This window comes from Eublepharis macularius, chromosome 5 (assembly GCF_028583425.1).
Source record: "Eublepharis macularius isolate TG4126 chromosome 5, MPM_Emac_v1.0, whole genome shotgun sequence".
Classification (NCBI taxonomy): domain Eukaryota; kingdom Metazoa; phylum Chordata; class Lepidosauria; order Squamata; family Eublepharidae; genus Eublepharis; species Eublepharis macularius.
Window position 1 is genome coordinate 50,520,296 of NC_072794.1, and position 23,188 is coordinate 50,543,483.

The following is a 23,188-nucleotide window of genomic DNA, read 5'->3' on the forward strand; positions in this document are numbered from 1 at the left end:
TTTCCCAGGAAGAAAGAGCAACCTGGTAAAAATCTCTGCCCCGTCTCTCTCTAGATTCTCAACCAGGGCAGAGGGGCCTCTTTACTCTTCCATCACCCACCCATAATAATAATAATAAAGGGACGGGGAGATTTCCAGTCGCTGTGAAAGGTAGTTACTATATTGAAATAGACATAATACTTGAATCAGATGGTAGTTTCTCGCACAGGTGAAGTGGTGGAAGAAAGGCACAAGGAAATAACATTTGAACATGCCCCCTCCCCCCATTTCTAGTCCTTTCACAGAACCATAATTTCAAGAGTTCCTTGATTGGGAACCACACAAGTTAAACAGGCTTGAAATCAGCTAATGCACCACAGGCCCATTCTCATGCTAAAGCGATACATAAAATTGAGATTAAAATATACACAATCAAAAGCTGTCCTAAGATTCTGGACCTTTTAATAAAAACCACAGATTGGGGTCTGAGAGATAATGGCTTGCCTGCCTAAGGTCCCCTAGTGAGTTCACCCGGCAGAAGTGAAATGTGAATGTCAGCTTTCCTGGTTCACTGTTCAGACTTAGCCATTTGGCATTTTTTTCTAAGTGCTCAAACTACTTCAGCGTATATTATCCCAGTAATTCTAACAATTCTGTAAGATATGTCAGTGTTGTTGTGTATGTATTAGATGCGGCTGGGTGAAGGTCTAAGGAAAAAACTTGTGCAAAGTCTACCCACTATGGTTGTTGTGGGTTTTCCGGGCTGTATTGGTTTTCCGGGCTGCCAAGACCATGGCAATACAGCCCGGAAAACCCACAACAACCATCGTTCTCCGGCCGTGAAAGCCTTCGACAATACATCTACCCACTATGTTCATGATGGAGATGAGATTTAGCACGAGAACATCCACTTTAGATAACTATGCACCATACTTGTTCTTATAACAGACAATCCAGCCTTCATTTAATGACATTTAAGCAACATGCTGCTACAAAAGAAAAAATACAGTATTTACTCAAAAGGAAGATGACTTTGAATGTAAGGTGACCCTCTTAAAAATGTTATACACGTAACTGTAACTTGTATGCAAATATAAAATGACCCTCCCTCCCTTTTTTGATTACATACCTGAGAACAAAACCTTGCCACCTTGCATTTGCGTAACTACTGTAAATGGAAACTGTATAAATAGTACTTCAAAAAATGTGTTACACTTCCTACCTCTGAAATTTGGGAGTCATTACCTAGTTCTCATCTTGGAACATGAAGAGACAGTATTCAGCTCCCAAATTGACTAGGAAGAAATGTATTTAATTACCTCATTTCACAGTTTGCCACAAAGCTAACTTGTTTGATCTTATCTTCCTGATGGTCTCTTGCAGGCCAATAACCAACAATTACTCTACATCAAAGTGCTCATGGGCAACTTGTTATTTAACAGATAGACAGCTATGTAATGTAAAACCTCCTTTGTTCAGCCTTGTCATCCAAAGGGACTTTCTCCATTTTGTTTTTAAAGGGGTGTGTGTGTCTGGCGGGGGAGGGGGGGGTCTCTCTGAAAAGAAATCAGGTTCCTATGGAAATGGGGTTGCCAGCCCCCAGGTAGTGGCTGGAGATCTCCCGGAATTACAACTGGTCTCCAGACCACAGAGATCAGTTCACCTGGAGAAAATGGCTAATTTTGGGGGTGGACTCTATGGAATTATGCCATGCCATTCCCTCTCCAAACCCCGCTTTCTCCAGGTTTCTCCAGGTTTCACCCCCCAGATCTCCAGGAATTTCCCAACTTGGAGCTGGCAACTCTATACGGAAATGTGAAATGATGACATTCCAGAAAATGACATGACCTTTAGAAGGATATGTCAGCCTGTACAATTGTCTTTAAATAAATTCATTAACTAAGAAATGTATTTAATTTATATGTAGCATGGACTGAAAAGCACAGATAGATGAATATGCAGCCCTCAGGTGCACGAATACTTCCCCTGTGAATTTTTCTTTACCACTCCCAAAAGCTGCAGAAAACTGCAATTTGAATTGGAAGTTTGAATTTTAGTGGAGGATGGAAACATGCATCTCTCTTTCCCTTTGGGCCATTTAAAAAAATCAAAACTGCCCCCCAGCTGCTTCCCCTCCCCCATCTAGGGTGGAACAGACATACAGACGTTTGTATCTTTTTCCCCACAGGGGTTTGGGGAGGGGCTCATGATCCCACCAGCATGCTTGCAGTCCTCCTCCTTCCTTCTGAGGAATCAGGAAATGCCAGAGGGAGGGGCAGGTGCCATGACACTTTCAGCTTATGCTTTGGGGGTGACCAGCAGTGTTTTGCTAGGGTTGCCAACTTCAGGTTGGGAAATTCGTAGAGATTTGGGAGTGGAGCTGGGGAGGGGTCAGAGCTCAGCAGGGATACACCAGTATCCATAAAGCCATAAAGACTTTTGGGTTTTGTTTGGCATACACCAGTAACTGTTATTGGACTTCCTCCGTTCTTTGTGTTGTATGTTTGTGTGTGTGTTTTATTGAATTATAGTATTTTAAATATTGTTTTAAATTTAATTTTTTAAAAAATGTTTCAATGTTTGCCGTGTTGGGTAGAAAGGCAGCATACAAATTTTTAAAAATAACATTTAAAAAGAAAACAAAAATTAAAAAGAGGGCACTTTTTACAGGAAAGAAATCCATTCAAAGAAAGAGGCATTCCTGCCCGCCCCCCCCCCCCGCAAACTTCCAGTCCAGACTGCAGCTTCCCACAAATCCAGCAAAGCAGATTTTTTTAAAAAAGTTGGTCTTTCAGATTTACTAAATGAACAGAAGTTTGCAAACAACTGCTTGCACTAAATTCCCTTTCACCATTATTCATGTAGAGTCTGCCCCTCCTACAGCCATCATTCAGTCAGGAAGACATAGGCCTATCATTAATGTCTGCCAAGCTCTCTCCTTAAATCCCCTGGAGAAATAATCAGCCCATTGTTTTAGTCATCCTGTCCCACCCAAAGAATTCGCCTTTGCACCATGTCTTTTGCTCATTTTAGACCCTCAAAGTCAAAACCCAAGCATGATCAATGCTCAACTGGGAAAAAAGTCTCTGAAAAAGGATTTTAAGCTACTTTAATTGCATCTTAAAACTCATACTGTTGTCAGCAGTAAAAAAGTTATAACCTAGGGTTGCCAGCTCCAGGTTGGGAAATTCCTGGAGATTTGAGGGATGAAGCCTGGAGATGGCAGACTTTAGGAAGGAAAGGACCTCATCATAAGATAATCCCACAGGGTCCTCCCTCCAAAGCAGCCATTTTCTCCAGGGGAACAGACCTCTATGGCCTGGAGATCAGTTGTAATTCTGAGAGATCTCCAGCTACTACCTGGAGGCTGGCAACCCTAGAAATGCCCCAGGTGAGGCCTATTAGGAGAATATTTCCAGAATTAAACGTAAATCCACTCTTCCCTGCCTGGAAAGAACCTCATATTACACATAGTATAGTACTGCGATTTTTTTTCTTAAGGATGGTGTGGCAATTTTCAGTATTAAAATGGCATGAGCCAAAATGGTTAAAAAGCTCCTTCACTCTCCCCCACTTCCCCACCCACCAGCACAAGAATGCAAGTAACCTGTAGCTCTGCCCTCTGACCTGAAAGCAAACAAACGAAACCAGGGGAATTTAAGAAAAAGAGGGAGGTCCCTGCAAGCAACTGTCAGAAGTACAGTCCACTTGCACTGCTTATTCCAACTGTTTAAATGTGGATAACTGGCATGAAGTTTTTAAATGACTTTCCACATTAAAAGTCCAGCTCTAAGCATATTGTATCCAAAAAGTAGTCTTAGTGCTACATAAAGAATATTTAACTGAATTTTTAAAACACACACACAAAATGCCTGGCACTTCTTGCTTTGAGATTAACTGAGGCAGAATGATAAATAAACAGTTCTCACAAACAGCAGATAAGTTAATAATAATACCACTAAGACTGTCTGGACAGAAGCCAAGGCAACAGGTATGTGCACTGGTCCAAAGTATAATCCAAAACCAATAAATACCTTTGAATAGGACCAAACAAAGTAACACAATGCAGGCTACAATCCTAAACCCTCTACTAGGGAGAATTAGGATTGCACTGACAGTGTGCAAAGCTTTGGAGTTCTCCAGAACTCTTCATCATGCTGGATGAATGTTTGAAAAAGAGGAGGGGGGAAAGGATACTTCAGGGCATGATGTAAATCTGAACCTTACTGTCTCAAGAACAGACAATTAGTTGTGATATCTTAGCAGGGAAAACGCTGATAAAATGGCATTGAATACGCTCTGATCTGGATGTCAACTGTACATAATATAAGTAAGGCAGAAGAAATGCTTAATATATTATCTGGTCCACTTATGGACCATTTTGACCCAGTTACAATGATGGATAATGACAGGATCCTGACATCTGTGAAGGCCACCACTTGTGCACTGCATTTTTTCTCATCAAGCAGTGGCGTAGCATGGGGAGGGCAAGAGGGGCGGTCGCACCAGGCACAAAATTTGTGGGGGCGCTGGGCCCTTGGGAAGGCCACTTGCGCCGCCCGCACACTGATGGGCTGGGCGCCAAGTCAGCCTTCCTGCAGTGGGCAGCACAGGACGTGGCTGCTCCACTCTGGGCTGCCACAGCAAGCTCAGCCCACTGCAGGAGGGCCAGGTCGGCATCTAGGAAGGCGGGCTCGGCACCCATCAGTACATGGGCAGCGCGGGCAGTATTCCCAAGGGCACGGTGCAGTCTCCGCTCCATGGCAACCACCCGCACCACCGTGCCCTTTGGGAGGCCGCTTTCGCTGCTTGCGGCTGATGGGGCAGCCAGCTCTTGGCGGCCAGCAAGCACCCAGCAAGCCAGCAGCCCCGGCAGCCGTAAGTGGTGAAAGTGGCCTCTCAAAGGGCGGGGCAGCCACGTCCTGTGTGATGTCACTGAAAGTGACGTCATCGCGCGGGCCCAGGAGCGTGCGCACTTTGTGCGCATGCAAGGACTTCGCTCACCCCAGGCCCTCTACAGGCACGCTATGCCGCTGCCATCAAGGCTGATAAAATCATGTAGGTAAAGGTAAAAGTAATCCCCTGTGCAAGCACCGAGTCATTACTGACTGTTACAGGGTGGTTTGCCGTTGCCTTCCCCAGTCATCTACACTTTACTTCCAGGAAACTGGGTATTCATTTTACCGACCTTGGAAGGATGGGAGGCTGAGTCAACCTTGAGTTGGTTATATGAACCCGGCTTCCGCCAGGATCGAACTCAGGTCATGAGCAGAGCTTGGGCTGCAATACTGCAGCTTACCGCTCTGTACCACAGGACTCGTACAATCATGTTAGGTGCATATATAAGGAGCCCTTGATGTCTATGAGTCACTAACTCAAGGCACCTTCCTTTGACCATTCAAGAAGGCAGTTATCCATCTACTACTTAAAAAGCCACTCCTAGACAAAAATGATGTGGCCAGTTATGTCACAGTCTCTAATCTGCCCTTTCTGGGCAAAGTGATTTAGAGAGAAGTTGTAAACCAATTCTAGGTCTTCTTGGATAACCCCTGTGCTCTGGACCCTTTTCAGTCTGATTTCAGACTGAACTATAGGATGGAAACAGCTCTGGTGGCTTTAATGGATAACCTCCATCTAATGTAGACAAAGGCCACACTTCTTTGTTGCTCCTCTTGGATTTATCTGCAGCCTTTGATACAGTAGACCATGCCATCCTGTTGAGGCATTTGAAGGCAGAAATAAGTATCAGGGGATGTGCCCTTGATTGGTTTAAATCATTTCTCATTTCTCAACAGACTTGAAAAGTTGCTGTTGGTGACCAGCTATCATCAGTGTGACAATTATCTTGTGGATCCATGTTATTCAGTATCAATGTAATCTCCCTCTTCTCCTTGGCAGGGGTTCTTTCTCACTACACTTCCTGTCAAAACCTGCAGGAAACTGACACGTGTCCTCCATGCATCAGGCGTCTTGTGTGTTTTGGCTCTCAGTTGCTGTGTTTTTGTATTAAGAATGACTGACTGATCCAATCACATCCAATATAGAGATACAGGAGAATTACCACACCCAAAGGAAGGTAATTACAAAACAACAAGAAAGACCAGAGCAGTAAATTATAAAGAGACACACTGAACAGTATCCTCTCTCTGGAGTCAGAGAAAGCATTAATTAATTAATCCATTTATTTCCCACAGCCCAATGTTTGGAAGCTACAGTTTTGAGTGATTGTTTTATGCCTCATTAACATGTCCTTCATTTATTTATTTATAATTCTTTACAAATTAATAATATTATTGCAAGTAAATAAACCATTCATTTGTATTAGTTATATATAAATAAACACCATTATTTAAAATATATAGTTAGCTTCTAGTAAGTGGAGACTAAGGCTCATGTCTTCATGAGAAGAAGTCAGTCTTTATGCAAACCCAAAAGAAGCACCCGTGATTGTTCAACTGGTGTTCCCACACAACACGTGGATCGTTTAAAAAGTGTAAATTGTCCAGCCAGTAATAGCTGCACTGCTGGTTTGCAAGCTGCTACTCCTGTATAGGAAGGAGATGTTCCAAACATAGTATAGACTATTCCCTACGGTTATTAGGGAAGCCACTGGTGTTAAAAATACTAACATGACTATAAGACAATGGAAATGCCCCCAATATTGGGAAAGTTCCACTCACCTCCAGATACTGGTGAATTGTATTGAGAGCACGGTTGATGACACTGAAGACATTCCTCCAATCAAAATTCACCATGCCACCCCTTCGTCTCTCTGGTGGTCCATTGTGCAGAAAATTGATCACATCTTCTGCTGTTAGACCTTCAGAACCCAGCCGCTCATTTAAGAAACCTTTGACTGTAGGATTTTGCAGAGTATCCTATGGTGGTAATCATCATCATCATCATCATGATGTCTAATTTCTCCCATTTTTAATCAATATTGTTTCAGTCCAGCTTGGCAACAGCTGAACGCCCCCTGACTTGCATGTTATCTGACATATACATGCTTCCAAACCTTTATTTATTTTATTTGTAAACTATCTTTCTTACTGAGATTCAAGACATATTATATAAAATTACAATTTCTTCTGTGTTTACTAAACATGTTTTTCTTTTGCAAATGCAGCCTTAAGGATTACTTTATTAAAAGCAGAAGGGGTCCCAGCAAGAAAATTCGTTAGAGGAAAGGATTAAAGCTCTTCCTCTCAGCCCCTCACCATTCTCCCTCCTTGATGAAGCAGTCTTGGCAGCTAAATTTGCAGAGGAGGGGGGAGAGATTAAAATAGAAATGAAAGAAATGGTACGCTGTAGTTGAGCCTTACATTTCCAGAGGTCTCTTGCTGGCCTTGGTTGGAAACAGATTATTGGACTACATGAGTGCCTTCGGCTGCTTCCACAAACGTTGGATAATCCACTTTCAATACTCTTTAGTGAACATTTGGAACTGCTTTTCCATGTGTGGAACAAAAAACCCACTTCCAAAGGATTGCTAAAGTGCATTGAAAGTGCATCATTCAACGTGTGTGGAAATGGCCTTCATCTGATCCTGCAAGGTACTTTTTGTGTTCTTGAGGACCCTCAGATTTATTCTTATTCCAACATTGCATTTTCATTCATCCTTGACTTCCCATACTAAAAAGCATACTCAAATAGGCATCTCTACATACCCGAATCATGTTCATTTGCACGCTGCCCTGAAAGAAGTTCCACACCTGAGATCCTACTTCTTTCCAGGCTTTAGTGATCAATCTGAGGCGCTCAAGTTCTTCAAATGTGGAATTTGCCTGGATCAGATTCAGGAGAGAGAAGGGAAGAGCATGTGCATATGTTAAATGTTCATGATCATAGATCAAAGTGTTATGATAGCACAAATGGAGGATACTCTCTCTCTCTCTCTCTCTCTCTCTCTCTCTCTCTGTCTCTCTCTCTATATATCTTATTTATATATATTTAAAAAGTGGGTTGAAGTTTGCTTCAGCTCTACATCTTACCAACTCAACTGTTGGAAATTAACATAGTTCTGATGTATCAGCTGAAACCACTCATTTTAATCTCTGAATTTTGGGCATCAATAACCTGACTCAAGTTGCTGGGTCCACCTCTCCCTCCTATCAAGGGCACCAAGCAGCTTCAGATTCTGTGCCTACTTTTTTCATGGCAACCACCAAAGCAAAGGAGAAGAGTCCTGGGTAAGATATTGCTTGGTTCTTGCTTGTGCAGAGGATCTCTCTTGCAGAGAGCTTAAAGATAGTATGTACAGGCTGCTGGAAAAAGATAGAATATCCCTTACATTCTTCAGTATCTCCTGCACAGCAGGCGAATCAGGAGTGTAGAGGATTTTCCCCATCAGTAAGGGTTTCACAGCATTCCAAGCAATTTTGGTGACAGGGTTGGATTCCAAGTTTTGTATCATTGCATTACAAAAAGGTGCTGTGGGGTCAGGAAAGGAAGAGAAAGCAGGACATACATTATACAACCCTGGCCCAGTTTCATTGTTCATAACATTGTGCAGATTCAATATTTTTCCATATTAATACATATAAAACTGCTGCTACCAGAAACTGAACAGATTAATGCCAACCCCATAATTAAAAGAACAGCATCATACAGTTTTTGATTTGCACTTGCTGCCACTCCCCATTACCACTCTTCAGATAACAAGAGCAAATAGGCATGGTGCATTTCAAAAATATAAGCAAGTTTAATAAATGAATAAAAAGAACACACGTGGTCAATTCAAGCATTCAGGCACAGTTCAAGCATTCAAGGGTACAAAGAAAAGGTGAAAACATGCAGTTCCTTTTCCTTGCATTTAGAACTTATCCTACATAATGTTTAAATAGGATAGGCTAGGTTTACTTGAAGTCGCAGTAGTTTAAAATTCAGCATTATCTTAATTTGGGTTTTCTCTGCATTGTTTCTGGCCATGAGAATAAGATGGAGTTCGTAGGTAAAGCTTAGTCCTTCAGGGTTTCTACTCTCAAATCAAGAACAAGATGTAAGAATGAGACAGCTTCTTCTCTTTGTACTGAGAAGTTATCTGTCCTGAGGAGAGCCCATATCCTGGAGTCATTCCGATCTTCCTGCCTCATGAGGCAGAGAATACATTCTTGCCATCTGGCTGTTTCCCTCTCTGAGGGAAACTACATGAGATGCCCGGGCACATGTCAGATCCTGCAAGGTTCCCTGGGTAGTGTAGTCTTACAAAGAACAGCTGATCCATGCAATTCTCCGTTGGAGGAAGAGCGGTGGGGGGCATGCTCCCTCTGTCTCTTGCAAAAAGCCTCCGCTCGTGTTTTCTTGCACTGCTTGCTGCTGCCTCCTCACTCCTCCCCACCCCCACCCCACTGGGCCTATGCAAAAGTTTAGGCACAACAGTGATTGCACTGGAATCCTCTTGCATCCGGAACCCCATACACAAGCAACCTTTTTGGAGACATAGCAGGCAGACGAGTAATTCAAGGCCAAGGACAGTGATACTCCGCAGCTCAGGAACAACATGCGGCTCTTTGACATGACACCTGCGGCTCTTTCAAGCACCATTCTTCAGTGTGGCAATGCTCCTGCCCCGCATTCCAAGAAAGTAGACAAGACAATTGCCAAGTGAGGCTTACTGCTGGTAGATAGTCCCCACCTTGAAATATCTGCCATCAGGGTGAACTGCAGATCTCATGTTTGGAACAGATGTAAAGGGCCCAGAAAATTATGTGAATGCAGTGAAGGTTATAGTTATAAGATATATTATTATATATGTATAATTGGTGGGATGGTACATAGGTCATACTGTAGTCACGTTGCTTTTTTGTTTACAGTAATTGTAAATATGGCTCTCTGCAAACCAAAGAGTGAGGTATGACTGGCTTGGGCAAATAAACCTAAACGATACCCTCTCCACCATAACAACTTAAGTTGACAATTTGTTTGCTACACTTTAGAAGTACTTAAGACCCTGAGCCCTTGCACTATGTTCTGCCTCGTGATGGGGCTGATATTGTTTGCAGTTCTCAAACTCCTTGGAGCTCAAGAGTCTTAGGTTAGGATATAATAATCCAAATCTAGGTTTAAAGTTGTGAACATATATCAAATGCAAAAAGGAAAATTGAAATATCCTCTGATCATGGTGTGCAGAAGATCCAATTAATTTGGCAGCCACTTAAGCTATCAAATCCATATGGAAAATCCATCTGAACAGAATTCTTGAGCAAAAAAAGAAAAACTTTAGTCAAAAATTATTGCCAATTATTGTTATGCTGTGATCAAATGTAAAAAAAAACACATCTTGGGGTTTTAGGTATTTCCTTATCAGCTGTGCCAAATATTAGAATGGACAATCATTCTGTTCATCCTGTCAGAAAAGTATCACTGCAGTTCCTCATTAGTACATTCCAATTGTGTAATTAAATTGTTGAACAAAATGTACACATACACTTTGGGATATGTAAAAATATCTTTTAAATAACCAGGCACTATTATATAATCATCACCATAAACACATTTAGGTCAAAAGGCTTTTTGAGAGTGGGGGGGGGTATAATATTTCTAGCAATTTGCATCATTCTTTATGACAGACATCTGGATGATATTTTTATCATATAGAAAGACTCTGAAGAACTCCTTGTACAGTTTGGACAGTTTTGACACAATATTATTATCTTTGATAAATCTATAGCCAATTTCCTTGATGTACTGATAAGAAAGGAGGAAAGGGTCACTGATGTTTTTAGAAAATCTACAGATGTTAATTCCTTTTTGGCTTGGGATAGCCTCTACCCTTATCACCTGAAAAAGAATTTGCATTATTGTAAAATATTTAGGATAAGAAGAAATTGTAGCCATGACTTTGACTTTTATAAGCAAGCTAACACAGTAATGGGACAGGTGAAAGATATAGGCTAGGAAGGTTTTTTAAAAAGGCTTTTTTGAAAGCAAAAAATATTAACACAACAAGCAATAAAAAAACAACACAGAATGGTAATTCCTTTGACATTTGACTGCACATATGCTAGTATAAGGGAAATATTAGAAATACACTGGCATCTTTTATCCGGAGTTCCCAGGTGTTATTTACCATTATTTACCTTTAAGCAGGCCAGGAACCTTAAAGATATGTTAGTTAGAAGCAGACTCAAGATAACCCTTGGAGAAATTGGAAGGGAATTCCAAAGGGCGATTTTCCATGCAGTCAATGCACAGTGTATTGTTTCTGCCTTAAAACAAGTATGTTTCAGGATTCATTGAAAACCACAAGTTACTACATTAGACCATCTGTGAATTGTAATTGTAAAGGTGTTATTTCTATGCTGTACAATTTACAATTTGATGTATATAGATATGACAAGACCAGGGAAAACACGCATATGAAGCTGCATCAGACTGAAGAAATTGCAAGCTCTGTTTGCTAAACACTTTGCGGCCTTGAATCACTCAGATAAACAGCTGATCACACCATTTTATTGCTTGTCATTGATTAAATATTTTTGTACAGGGTGTTTAATTTTTAGATTGTTCTTACCACTTATTTTAGCCCTGATCTGGATAGACCAGGCAAGCCTGATCTCGTCAGATCTCAGAAGCTAAGCAGAGTCAACCTTGGTTAGTAATTGTATGGGAGACTCCAACGAAGACCAGGGTTACAGGGGCAGGCAATGGCAAGCCACCTCTGTTAGTCTCTTGCCTTGAAAACGCCGCTAGGGGTTTCTGTAAGTCAGCTATGACTTTACGGCACTCTCCACCACCACCATTTACTTTATTTTGGTTGTTTCTCTCAACCTTCTTGGGTTCCCTCTTTTGGTGGATGGTTCCCCACCACCACCCTTTTCCCAATCCTGTCTAAACATCAGAGTAAAATGTCACTTCAAGGTATTTCAAATGTTGAAGAGAAGTCATGTCTCCTTAGGGCTACACGTTCCAGAGAGTAGCCCCACTGAATAACAAGGAACTTATTTCTAAGTAGACCTGCTTAGGATTTGCTTCCTAGGTGTTCATTCCAGGTCGACCACTTTCCTCAGAATATTGGAAAGGCATTATCATGTACAAAACGACATGAAAAACAAATGAACATATGATGGTAGAAAATATATGAGTGAACCATAATAGAGGAAGAGGGAGCACCCAATGTTTCAGTAATATGTAAAGTGGTCCTGAGTAAAACTATAAACATTCAATTTAAATTGATCTATAAATTAAAACAATAAATTAGGCCATGGAATATTCTGCCATATAATACTTAGCAAATGTATTTGAGATTTGTACTGAATACACACACAATGTTTACAATAAACAGAAGTCGACTTTTTAAAGAAGGAATTTAAAAAAAAAATCTTACTTCAATAAAATTACCAATAAGGAAATTTACAAAGTTGTTTCCATAATGGACAGAGTATCCATCACTGTTTTAATATGAGTCTTCCTGTTACTTGTCAACCTCAGAGTCAAGATATTAGAGCTGGAACCCAGCAGGTCAATCTTAAATGACAGCTATGACAACCTTGATTTGCAAGGGAAGGTGTACATTGTACCAGATTCTTGCCCTAATAGCTCCAGCTGCCCTATGGCATGCCACAGATGAAATTGTTTAAGCTGAGTGCCTAAAATGGCTAATTATGTAAACAGTAGCCTGATCAATCTTTACCCAATCCTATAGATCTAATGAAGAGTCACAGGCTGATGAGATACTTACTGGTTGTGTTATCATAAATGTAAATGGATTCCTTCTTTGCAGAGTCAACCCCAAGGAAGGCTTTGTAATTATTATCTTCGTACCAGTTAAGAGAGACTATTCTGGAGCCGCCTCCCTCTGGATAGCCACAGAGAAGGTCAGATAAAATACTCCTCAATTGCCATAAGGATCCTGGCTCGCTATTCTGCAGAAGTGGTCGCAGAACAGATAAAAGATCCTGAACGCTTGGCCTACGTATTAGCTGTAGTGAAACAAAACAAATTTATGAGTAGATATACTGAAGATGGAAGGACACACGTGAATTTATTTATCGTGTACTTAATTTATAGATTGCCTTTCTTCTCAATGGGGACCCAAAGCAACTTACATCACTCTCCCCTTCTCCATTTTATCCTTATAACAACCACCCTGTGAGTAGGGTTGCCAGGTCCCCTTATTCTCCCATCAGGAGGAGAGGGACCTGGCACTTGCCTTGAGTTACTTCTTCCCTCCCAGCGCAGCACGATGACATCACTCTCAGGACGGAGTGATGTCATCGCAGCAGCCCCAGGAGTGCACCTGGGGCCTGCTTGATGATGTCACTCCTAGGAGAGAGGAAGAGGAGAAAAGGGAAGGAAGGAAGTTCTCCTGGCAGGAAGGAGACTGATAGCAGCCTATCTATCTCTCTATCTCTCTATCTACCTACCTACCTACCTACCTATCTATCTATCTATGGTTGTTGCCTTCCTCCTTCTCTGCTGGCAGTCATGAAGGCCTGAGCAAGAGACATCGCCAGTCCCTTCTTCTAACACAGTCACACCCACCTCACACAGGGTGAGGCAAAGGCCACCCTTGGTATGGCCCTGGAAGGAAGAGACCTGCTGGGGTTGGCAGTGATTCTGGCAGCCCATGCTGAGCTTTTGCCAGGGCCTTAGAATCACTTAAAAAGCCCCTGGTGAGGTTTGCTGCTGTGCAAGGCTTTGAACCAAGATCTCCAGGCCCTAGTCCAACACTCTAACCACTGCACCTCACTGGCTCTTTCATACAATGCAGTAGTTCAATCCTTTTTGAACTGGATTCAGGCAGGCATGGTTATAGAGCAGAAACTGTTTTGGTCACTCTGTTAGATTATCTACGCTCATCAAGCAACAGGGGGAGTGTGCCCCTGGACCTCCTGGCTGCCTTTGATACCATCAAGCATGGTATCCTTCTGGGCCAACTGGCAAAGATGAGTTTGAATGGGGTAGTTGTAGGGCAGGTTCTGGAAAATGGTATTGGGAGATTTTTGGTTGAGCCTACGGTCATTGGTATATGCCTTTATGGGATACCATAGGGTTCAATCTTATCCCTCATGCTTTTTATAATATCTACAGAAAGGTTTTTATATAATATCTACAGAAAGGAGAGAACATTTAGAGATTTGGAGCACAGTGGTGTTAGTATGCTGAAAGCTTTCTCTCTTCTTTCCAGCAAAATTCAGGGAACCAGTTGCCGTGTTGAAGTAGTGCTTGGATGTGGTAAAATAAAAAGTGGGTGTTTCATCTGTTTTTGATGGCATTACACTCCCACTGAAGGACCAGGCTCATAGGCTGAAAGTAATTTTGGATTATGTGCTGTCCTTCAGGTGTCTGAAGTTACCCTGGCAGCCCATTCTGCCAGCTGTAGCAAAACTAGTTTTCCCTAGTTATACATACCTTGGTGACATACAGATCATTGTACTGCATTCTGTGTGGTGCTGCTCTTGAAGATAGTTTTGAAACTTCAATTGTTCTAAAGCATGGTTGGCAACGGTCCTTACTGACAACCACCACTATAATGTAAAGCTGAGTTGGCTACACTGGCTTCCAATTTGTTTCCAGGCCCAATTTAAGGTGTTGGTATTGACCTTGAAATCCCTAAACAGCTTAGACTCTGAGTTCTTGAAGGACCACTTCCACTCATATCAAGTCGTCTGGGCATAACGATCAAGAATGGTCCTCTACTGTGGGAAGCAGTGATTGCTGAGGTCAGATTTACTGGTACAGGCAAGAGGGCTTTTCTAGCTGCTGCCTCTGGATTATGGAATTCCCATCCCCTGGAGGTAAAGTTGGCACTACACTCCAAGCCTTCCATGCCTCTTTAGAAAAGCATTGTTAGGTTATGTGTTATATGTGTTATGTTTTATTGTAATTGCCTTGTGCGATGATAAATTGGAAAGGTAGCTTAAAAGTAAGCTAATTAAATAAGTAGCAGCACTCCAGCAAGACACATAAGGCCTGACGTCTTATACATTGAAGTTAGTGAGATTTACTTCCAAGTAAATATGTATATGAAAGGACTGTAGATAATTCACATCAAGAACGCCAACTATACTGCAGAGTTCCTTTACTCTTTCCTCTGTGTTTTTAAAGCTTGAATCAGTCCTTGAGCAGCCTATATCTCTGGGCACGTAAGCGCAGAAATGCTGTGCATCTCTTTCTTATCGTTCCTTTACATTTCAAAATCACCCTCCCCAAGCTGATTTTTCACCAACAGGGAGATAGATTTGCTGAGATCTATTTTGAACTGAAAATGACAGAAGGAAGAATTAATAGGCCTCTCTTTTTCCCGCCTTTCTGCGTAAACACAGCCTGCCCCAGACTACTTTGTGTTTAAAAAAAAATCTGCAGAAGCCAGAATCACGGAGCTCTGAACAACATTTAATTTGAGCTTCAGTTGTGCCCAACTCACTACTAGACACTTACCTGTCGCACTGCTTGAGACACATTAGAAAGTATTCGACTCCACAAGCGCAGATCAACACCTGGTGCGTTAATGTCTAAAACAGTGGGAAGCTGTCAGTGAAAAAAAGTGAAGGCTGTTGAGACACAGTTGGAACCTAGTTAATCTTTTAAGATTCAGAAAGTGCTACACACTGTGTTCTGAAGTCACTTGTTGGGCTTCGTTATCTCAGCCAAGGCTGGGGATGAAAACTGGAAGAAGATGGTGATGGCAAAAGTAGTTGGGGTGTAGCAATGGAGTGGAGATCAGAAAGATCTTCTTGAGCTTGGTTAGAGGAAGATAAAAGCATCCAAGGAGCTCCAAGCTGAGCCATAAGTTGGGTGAAAGTATTGCTTGAGCCAGAGAGAATATGCCCTGAGGGCCCCTTCAAAGATCATTAAATTCTTACTAATCGTTGCTTCCCAGCACAAGTACATACATGCACAATGATTTGCAAACAGGAATACTCATTGTAAGAATTCTTAAGTAGCTTTCAAACACACCCACACACTTGCTATTCCACCAGCATTTCTACTACTGCCATTGCTCAGGATTCTCTGAGGTATGCTAGTGGCCTGAGGTGAAGGGTGGGGGGAGACGGACAGAAGTTCTTGATAAAATGAATATGGGCTGATGGAGGGGGGCTTTAAAATCACTGTTTCCCCACCCAGAGTTGGCAACCCTACCTGTGATCAACTAGGCTAGTAACTCAATCAAAACAACATAATAAGATTAGTCTGGCAGAGTTATTCCTGACAAATCTATGCTGGTTTCTCCAAATCGCTGCAATGTTTTCAAGAAGCACAGACTGACTGTTGTATAATCTGTTCTTTTATCTTCCCATATCCGTAGTTTCCCAGATTTCCTTTCAAACAAACAAGCCCTTTTCAGGGTTATATAGCGGGTTGTCAGGTGCTAAAGAGAAAAAAAGGAGTACTGTAAAAGCTGTAGTTGGTAACAGTAAAAAAATTCCCCACTGCATTGATACAGTAAAAACTCCACACTGCATTGCTGCTGTGTAGAGCAAGAATTCTTTGAGCTGATAGCTCCATGCTTACAGCCAATCTGCTCATATGATTTTTCCATGCCCTTTTTTTTAAAGAAAAAAATTATTCAAGGAGGGCCTCTATTTAAAAAAACGGACTGAAAAGCTGACTATGATGTCCCATGTGACTGTGAGACGGGACTCCTCTGGTAGCAGGATTCTAAATTAATTAACTGGGAGATAGCATATACAGCCAGCCTTAGCTATGGAGGCAGGTAAAGTATGAGCCCGTTCTGGGGGCCACCAGTATTTGTGGGGAACGTCATCACAGTAACTCTAAAAACACCCTTTTCCCTCAACTGCAGCAGTAGCAAAGACAGGAAATCAGTTCCAGAATTATGCTGAATGGAAACTGTGCTGGGCCTGGAAAAATGTATTTCCTGACATACTGCAACAATTGTTCATTTGGACACAGGATGGAGTAACTTTTACTCCAGAAAGTTTTTGTTTTTGTTTGGCTGGTCTATTCTCTGGCTTGCCTTCTGTTGCTTAGCAGGGATCCTCTGAGTTTAGATTTCATATCCTTGGGCCAAGTTGTAAAATGAAGCAGCCCTCTGTCAGATTGCAGGTTTAAAAGCTTCTGGTGGAACCAACCATACAGCTCAAGGCATAATTCCTTCCCGACAGCTGTGAAATCAGATACAAGCTTCCAATGTGCAGAAAACTCACAGGCTTGCCATAATACTGACAAACTGACAGCTTTATAGGAAGCACAGACTGGTATTTATTATCCGTCATGTACAGTGAACAGAACTGCCTGCAGACCAAACAACCCCAAATTTTTGTTGGTGTTTCTCTGAAGGTATGAAAAAACAGGGACTGTGAGACGGTTAGTCCTTTTCCTCACCTGAAAAGTTTTGTAACACAGAATGACATCCAACATAAATATATAAGCTGGCTAAAGTGTACAAATCTCTTTCGTGAACACCCTTTCTCTGCTCTCCTCCCATTCTACTTGCCCTTTCTGCCCACGTTTTTCCGCCCCTGGTACAAGGCTGTGGAATATTTCTGGAGGAAATCTAAAGAATGTGCTGACTTTAACGATTATAAAGCCAATCTTTCTTTTCTCAGCTGCACTCTTTGCCTTGTCAGACAAAACTGTACTATACTTCTTACAGATTTTACAGTTTAGCTCATCAGCCATTTCTTTTATATTCTGACCCCAAATCCTCCCCTTCACTCCTCTTTCACTGCCAAAGGTCTTACATTATTTCCCAAGAATGTGAATTTCCATGTACCCCCACCCGTTTCTTATTCCAATTTGGTTTTTCTTTTCTCCACCTCGACCCCAAAGCATTATCAATGCTTTGTTCTATATGCACCTCGCTCATTCCTTCCCTGTGTTTCATCTTCAGCTTTGCTTTATCCTCTGCCTTCTTCACTAGTATGTTTAAAAAATGCTCAGCTCTCACCAATCTTTAAAAACTCTTCCTCTGAGGTGGATTTATAAAATGCTAAGTAAGCTACAGGTTAGTGCCTCCAATTTTGAGATTTCTTTTCTTAAAAAAATCACTAAATCTCAAGGTTTACATAATTGGTTAAAATATGGTAGTGCTATGGGCTACTGTCTTAATCTATCCCTGCTCCCCTTAACTAGCTTTCACAGCTACGGTACTCACCAGTCTTCTTAGATTTGGGGTGTGTGAAGGTAAGTTAGCCATCAACTACAGTCTGGCATGTGTGGAAAGAGTAAGTGCATGACCTTTACAGAGAAGTAAGAAGTATTCCAATATCCCCCCTCCCCCAACAAATGCTCTTGCTCGTTTTTACACTATAGCAGGCCTAACTGTCTTTACCCCTATTTTTTCATTCCTCCCCAGGAATGTAATATTAAAACCACACCACTCTTTTATAGCTTTTATTTTAAGCCCATTATGAAAAATAATAGTTCAAACACTCAGATCCAATATGCACAAAATTCTAACTTGGAACTGTAACTGGTTTCAAAACACCCTATAATAAACATATTGACATCTTACCAGAATAAGGCATGTTGGGAGGGAGGGAAAATGAAGAGAAACCTGAAGCACAGCTCTAGATTTAGAAGAACAGAGGAGTTTCCATATTTTATGGTGGGAGAGATAGGATCAAAGAATACTATCAGGAATGGACTGGCCCTTCAATTGACTGGGACAATTCTCGATGGGATACTACTATGGAGAGCTGCCCAGGGGCAAGTCCAAGCTCCTCCTTAATGAAGGGGGCTGCTGGCGATTCTTCCTTTTGAGGAGGAGATATGGGAAGTGTCGCATACACCATGATATCACTTCTGGGGAAAAAATAGACACAATGGCAGGTAGTTTTACCATATTGTTTCCAGCTATTCCTAGAGCGACCTGAAAGGTTTTCTCCAGAACTGACATCATGGTGCATGTGGAAGCAATATTTTTCTTTATTTTTATTGTAGTGGTCAATACAGGTTACTAGCAAGAGGCCTCTTGCCACAGCAGGATGCTCGACAACCTTAGTGATGAGAAACTGTGGCAGCAGCTGCTGGTCTAGCACCTTGAATGAACTCCTCATGAGGAAGAAGGGGCATCTGCTGCCTCTTTCTTATAAAGCAGGTGGGCCTTGGTATCAGTGCAGTGGCTGCCATAATGCTCATACCTTGGCTACAAACAGGAAGTGATGTAAGTTTTTCCCCCATGGCTGGTGTTATTTCTCAATACAAATTTAAAACATTAAAATGCAAAGTAAAACTACATATGAAAAGCAACAAACATCAATTGTAGGCTAAAAAGAACTATACAAGCCTCATATAAAACCAGCATGAAACAGCAATTAAATCCAAACAAGCCACCAAAAAGACTTCAAAGACAATAACTTTCAATAATTAGGATTTTTTTAAAAATCGTAATAAAAAGTGCTTGGCAAGAAGATCATCATACTGGGTTCGACCTTCAAAGGTCCTCTAGGAAAAAAACCCCTGTCTTCCTCATCAGCTTCCAGATGGGTCAACAGTTAGGTTTATCAACCTCAAAATGACAACTGACTTCCAGACTACAGAGATCAGTTCCCCTAGAGGAAATGGCAGCTTTGGAGAGCAAGCTCTATGGTATCACATGCATGCTGAGCTCCCTTCTCCAAACTCCACCCTCCCCAGGCCTCACCCGCCTAGCTCCAGGAATTTCCCAAGCTGGAATTGGCAACCCTATCAACAGTAAGAGTGCTGGGAACTTCAGGGACTGAAGACCGTAGCTAAAGTCCTCTCCCATATGCCTTGCTTCACCTAACACAGCTATGCAGAGAAGGGCTTTACCAGTAGATCTTAAGTATGGGCAAGTTCACTTAGGTGAACTAGGTTCTTCAGATACCTTGATCCAGGGCCTGGAGTTCTCCCAGAACTACAACAGATGTCCAGGTTACAGAGGTCAGTTCTCCTGGAGAAAATAATGGTTTTGGAGGGTGGGCTGTACGGCATTATACCCTGCTAAGGTTCTGCCCCACCCCAAACCCTGTCCTCCCCAAGCTCCACCCCCAAATCTTCACGAATTTCCCAATTCAGAGTTGGCAACCCTTGATCCAGTGGTGTTTAGGGCTTAAAAATAATTATCAGAACCTTGAACTAGACCCAGAACAAAGGTAGTGAAATTAATGTAAAACTGTGGAAACTTGATCAATGTGCCAGTCACTGCAAAGAAGATCTTTTGAGAACAAAACCTGTAAGAAAAATTTGCTGATACTCACCAAATGGAAAAGCTTAAAGAAGTCTATGTTTGCATATAAAGAGTCTTCCACCCTTTGTAATCTGTGCTGGGAAAGGGCACACATTTCCTCGTGTACTTTTTGAAAGCCCCTAGAACTGCTGAATATTATAAAGCGATCCAGTAGAGTCTGGCTGCAGGCGATATCTTTCAACGTCAAGTCTGGGACTCCAAAGGCAAACTATAGCCAAAACACAAATCACACCTTTTGATCAATGTTTGTTCTCAGTAACAGATTAGAACTGGTCATGATCCTGCTAAAAATTACCTTATTAATGGAATAATAAAGGCAACAGTCATATGAAGCATAAAAGAGCCCTAATGAATCAGACTAAAGACCCAGCTGTTCCAACATTCTATTTCCTATAGGAAGTCCACCGACAGGAGCCTGTCTATCATTTCTGTCTGAAGTTAGATAGCTGTCCTCTGATGTCATCATTGAAAATCCCCTCCTCCAGTAGACTTGTTTGGAGGACGAAATCTAAACCACAAGGATTTATTACCCTCCATTTTCTTACTACTCTTTTTTTGTCATCTTCCTTACGAGAGACTCAAAATGGCTGCAATAAGAAATCAAATTACAATTGGAACCTAGGGATCCCAGACCCCCAGTGGGAGCAGGGGATCCCCCACCCCGCCCCCCGCCCCGCCCCCACTTACCTAACCGGTGGGGAGGGTGCACCTTCCCTGCGGGCTACCCTGCGGCACTGCGTGCTCCTGTGTGCAGCAGCCACCAGGATTGGGCCCGTTTTGGCCCTGATTGGGACTGCTGCAGAGCACAGGAGTGCTCCTACGCTCCGCAGTGCCTGAAAACAGGCCCAATCCATGGCAAAATGGGCTTGTTTTTGGGCGCTGCAGAGCGCATGATAGCTCCTGCGCTCTGCAGAGCCCCCAAACACGCCTGTTTGGGTGTGAACTGGGCACATTTTGAGGCGCTTCGGAGCACAGGAGCGCCTCAAAACGGGCCCGATCTGTGGCAGAACGGGCTCATTTTCAGGCGCTGCAGAGCATAGAAGCGCTCTGCAGCGCCTCAAAAACGGGCCTGTTTCAGCGCGGATCGGGCCCATTTTGAGCCCCTGCAGAGCCTGGACGTGCTCCCAGGGGCTGCGCGATGATGTCACTTTTGAAGTGACATCATCACGCCTATGGGGGTGCACGCACCCCCTCTCCCCCAAGGCAAGTGCTAGGCCCCTATCCCCCACCCGGAGGTTGAGGGGGCCTGGCAACCCTAGTGGAACCACAGTTACCTATCAAATGAATTTCTCCTTGAGCTACCCTAATCAAAAACTGAATGTGAATGGCATATTAGATCTTAATCAACCCAGATTTTTTTGTCAACCATAGATCATCATTTTAGAACAAAAGGACAAAAATTGGAAGATAAAAGTAATGGGGTAATGAAAATCCTTGAAGGACTGTCATCAAAACTGGAGAGATAGGAAAAAGTGTTGTTTGTCTACATGTATTAATTAATAGTCAAGTACACATAAATGTATCCATACATTGCCTAGCATAAGGTTAAAAATTAGCTAAGTTGCATCATGAACAGAAGTGGTTAAAAAAACAAGGTCCATATGCACAAATGTCTCAAAGTTATCAGATGGAGACAGAGAGATAAGACAGAGATGCATCATGCATCTGACGAAGAGAACTTGATTCTCGAAAGCTTATGCTACAATAAAATTGGTTAGTCTTAAAGGTGCTACTGGACTCTTTTTGATTTTGCTACCACAGACTAACACGGCTAACTCCTCTGCACCAGAGAGATAAGGGTCCTCTAACAGTAACATACTTCATTTGGATTGAAAATCAAATAAGAATTCATTGAATTATATGAACTCATACTAAGTCCCATGCATGGTTCATCTCCAATGTCTGACCTTGGGGTCCTTGGTGAAATCAAAACATGTATGCTATCAGAAAGTGGTATTAAGGAACTTTTCTGTCTACACCACTAGATAAAAGTTCCTTTAGCCTTAATGGCAGGACTGTAATTGCAATGACAAAATCTAGGATAACAAGACATTCCCAGAATACCCTGGACAAGGGCGATGTCGCACAAAACTCGCGTGAGAAAACACTATCTTATGTGTTTTTTTCGCGCTGTTCCAATTGAAGGTGAGTAGTGTGGAAATGGCCAAGGTCTGAAAAGTTGGCAAAGGTCATAATATATCAATGATCACTAAGATAATGTTAAATTATGTGATGTTATTTTGTTCAGAGGCTGGGAGATTTCAGGCCAGGAAGAAGTTCAGCTTCATACTAGCTTTGGGTATACAGCAGAAACTCAAAGTACATTCAGACAGAACATTTGAAGAGGAGATGAAGACGTATGAGAGATATGGGAAATCGAATGGTATCAGACAACATGTATTTTGCACATCTCCCTAACATCTGAGACATGGGTTTTGCACTGCATTATTCAGCATGGTACTTTATGGCAGTTTTACAGCAAACTGACTTCATCAGCAAGGGCTCAGGAATAAGCCAGACCCAAAGAGTTTTTGTTTTAATTTGATTGCACAATTCTGGGTTTTGCCTTCCAAGAATTCCTTGCTGGGCACTGAGATGTCTCCAGTTGTGTCCGCTGTTTCCAAGAACATAACAGTAATAACTTTAAACATTGCTAGCAGTACTCAGAAATATGGTCACAGACTGCCTGGGAGAAAAATGTCTTTTACCTTGAGGACATTTTTCTCCACGCAAGTTGGCAACACTACCCAGAAATGGTTCACATCTATTCTCAACTTTCTCTGGTGCTAATTTTGATGGCAGTGAAGACATATCTGGGAATATGTCCTGGATAGTAAACACAATTAGTTGCAGCACAACTGCAATTATTATTGTTACTTTCACAAGAATTGTTTGAGTAGTAGGGGCTATAGAGCATCAGTGCAGTGGCTGGAGAATAGAAGGGAAGTTTTCCTGGGTGTTTTTCCCAAATAATGTTATCTTTGCAATGTGTTGTGAGATCTTACTTTGACTCAGATTCACTGGTCTATTTAGTGAGGTGATAAATGAGATAAAAATATAAAATATACACACCCACGCGCACAGCATATC

General features: G+C 42.1%; 1 protein-coding gene across 1 annotated transcript in view; it reads right to left on the bottom strand.

Annotated features, from left to right (window-relative positions):
• Nucleotides 1-23,188, bottom strand: part of ABCA4 (ATP binding cassette subfamily A member 4) — a 165,086-nt gene that overhangs the window by 114,402 nt on the left and 27,496 nt on the right. The window contains exons 6-11 of the mRNA XM_054979825.1: nucleotides 20,109-20,306; nucleotides 15,361-15,450; nucleotides 12,659-12,899; nucleotides 8,270-8,409; nucleotides 7,647-7,763; nucleotides 6,660-6,857 (exon numbers count right to left, since the gene is read on the bottom strand). Coding sequence (XP_054835800.1) covers nucleotides 6,660-6,857; nucleotides 7,647-7,763; nucleotides 8,270-8,409; nucleotides 12,659-12,899; nucleotides 15,361-15,450; nucleotides 20,109-20,306 — 984 coding nt within the window. The remainder of the gene's footprint in view (nucleotides 1-6,659; nucleotides 6,858-7,646; nucleotides 7,764-8,269; nucleotides 8,410-12,658; nucleotides 12,900-15,360; nucleotides 15,451-20,108; nucleotides 20,307-23,188) is intronic.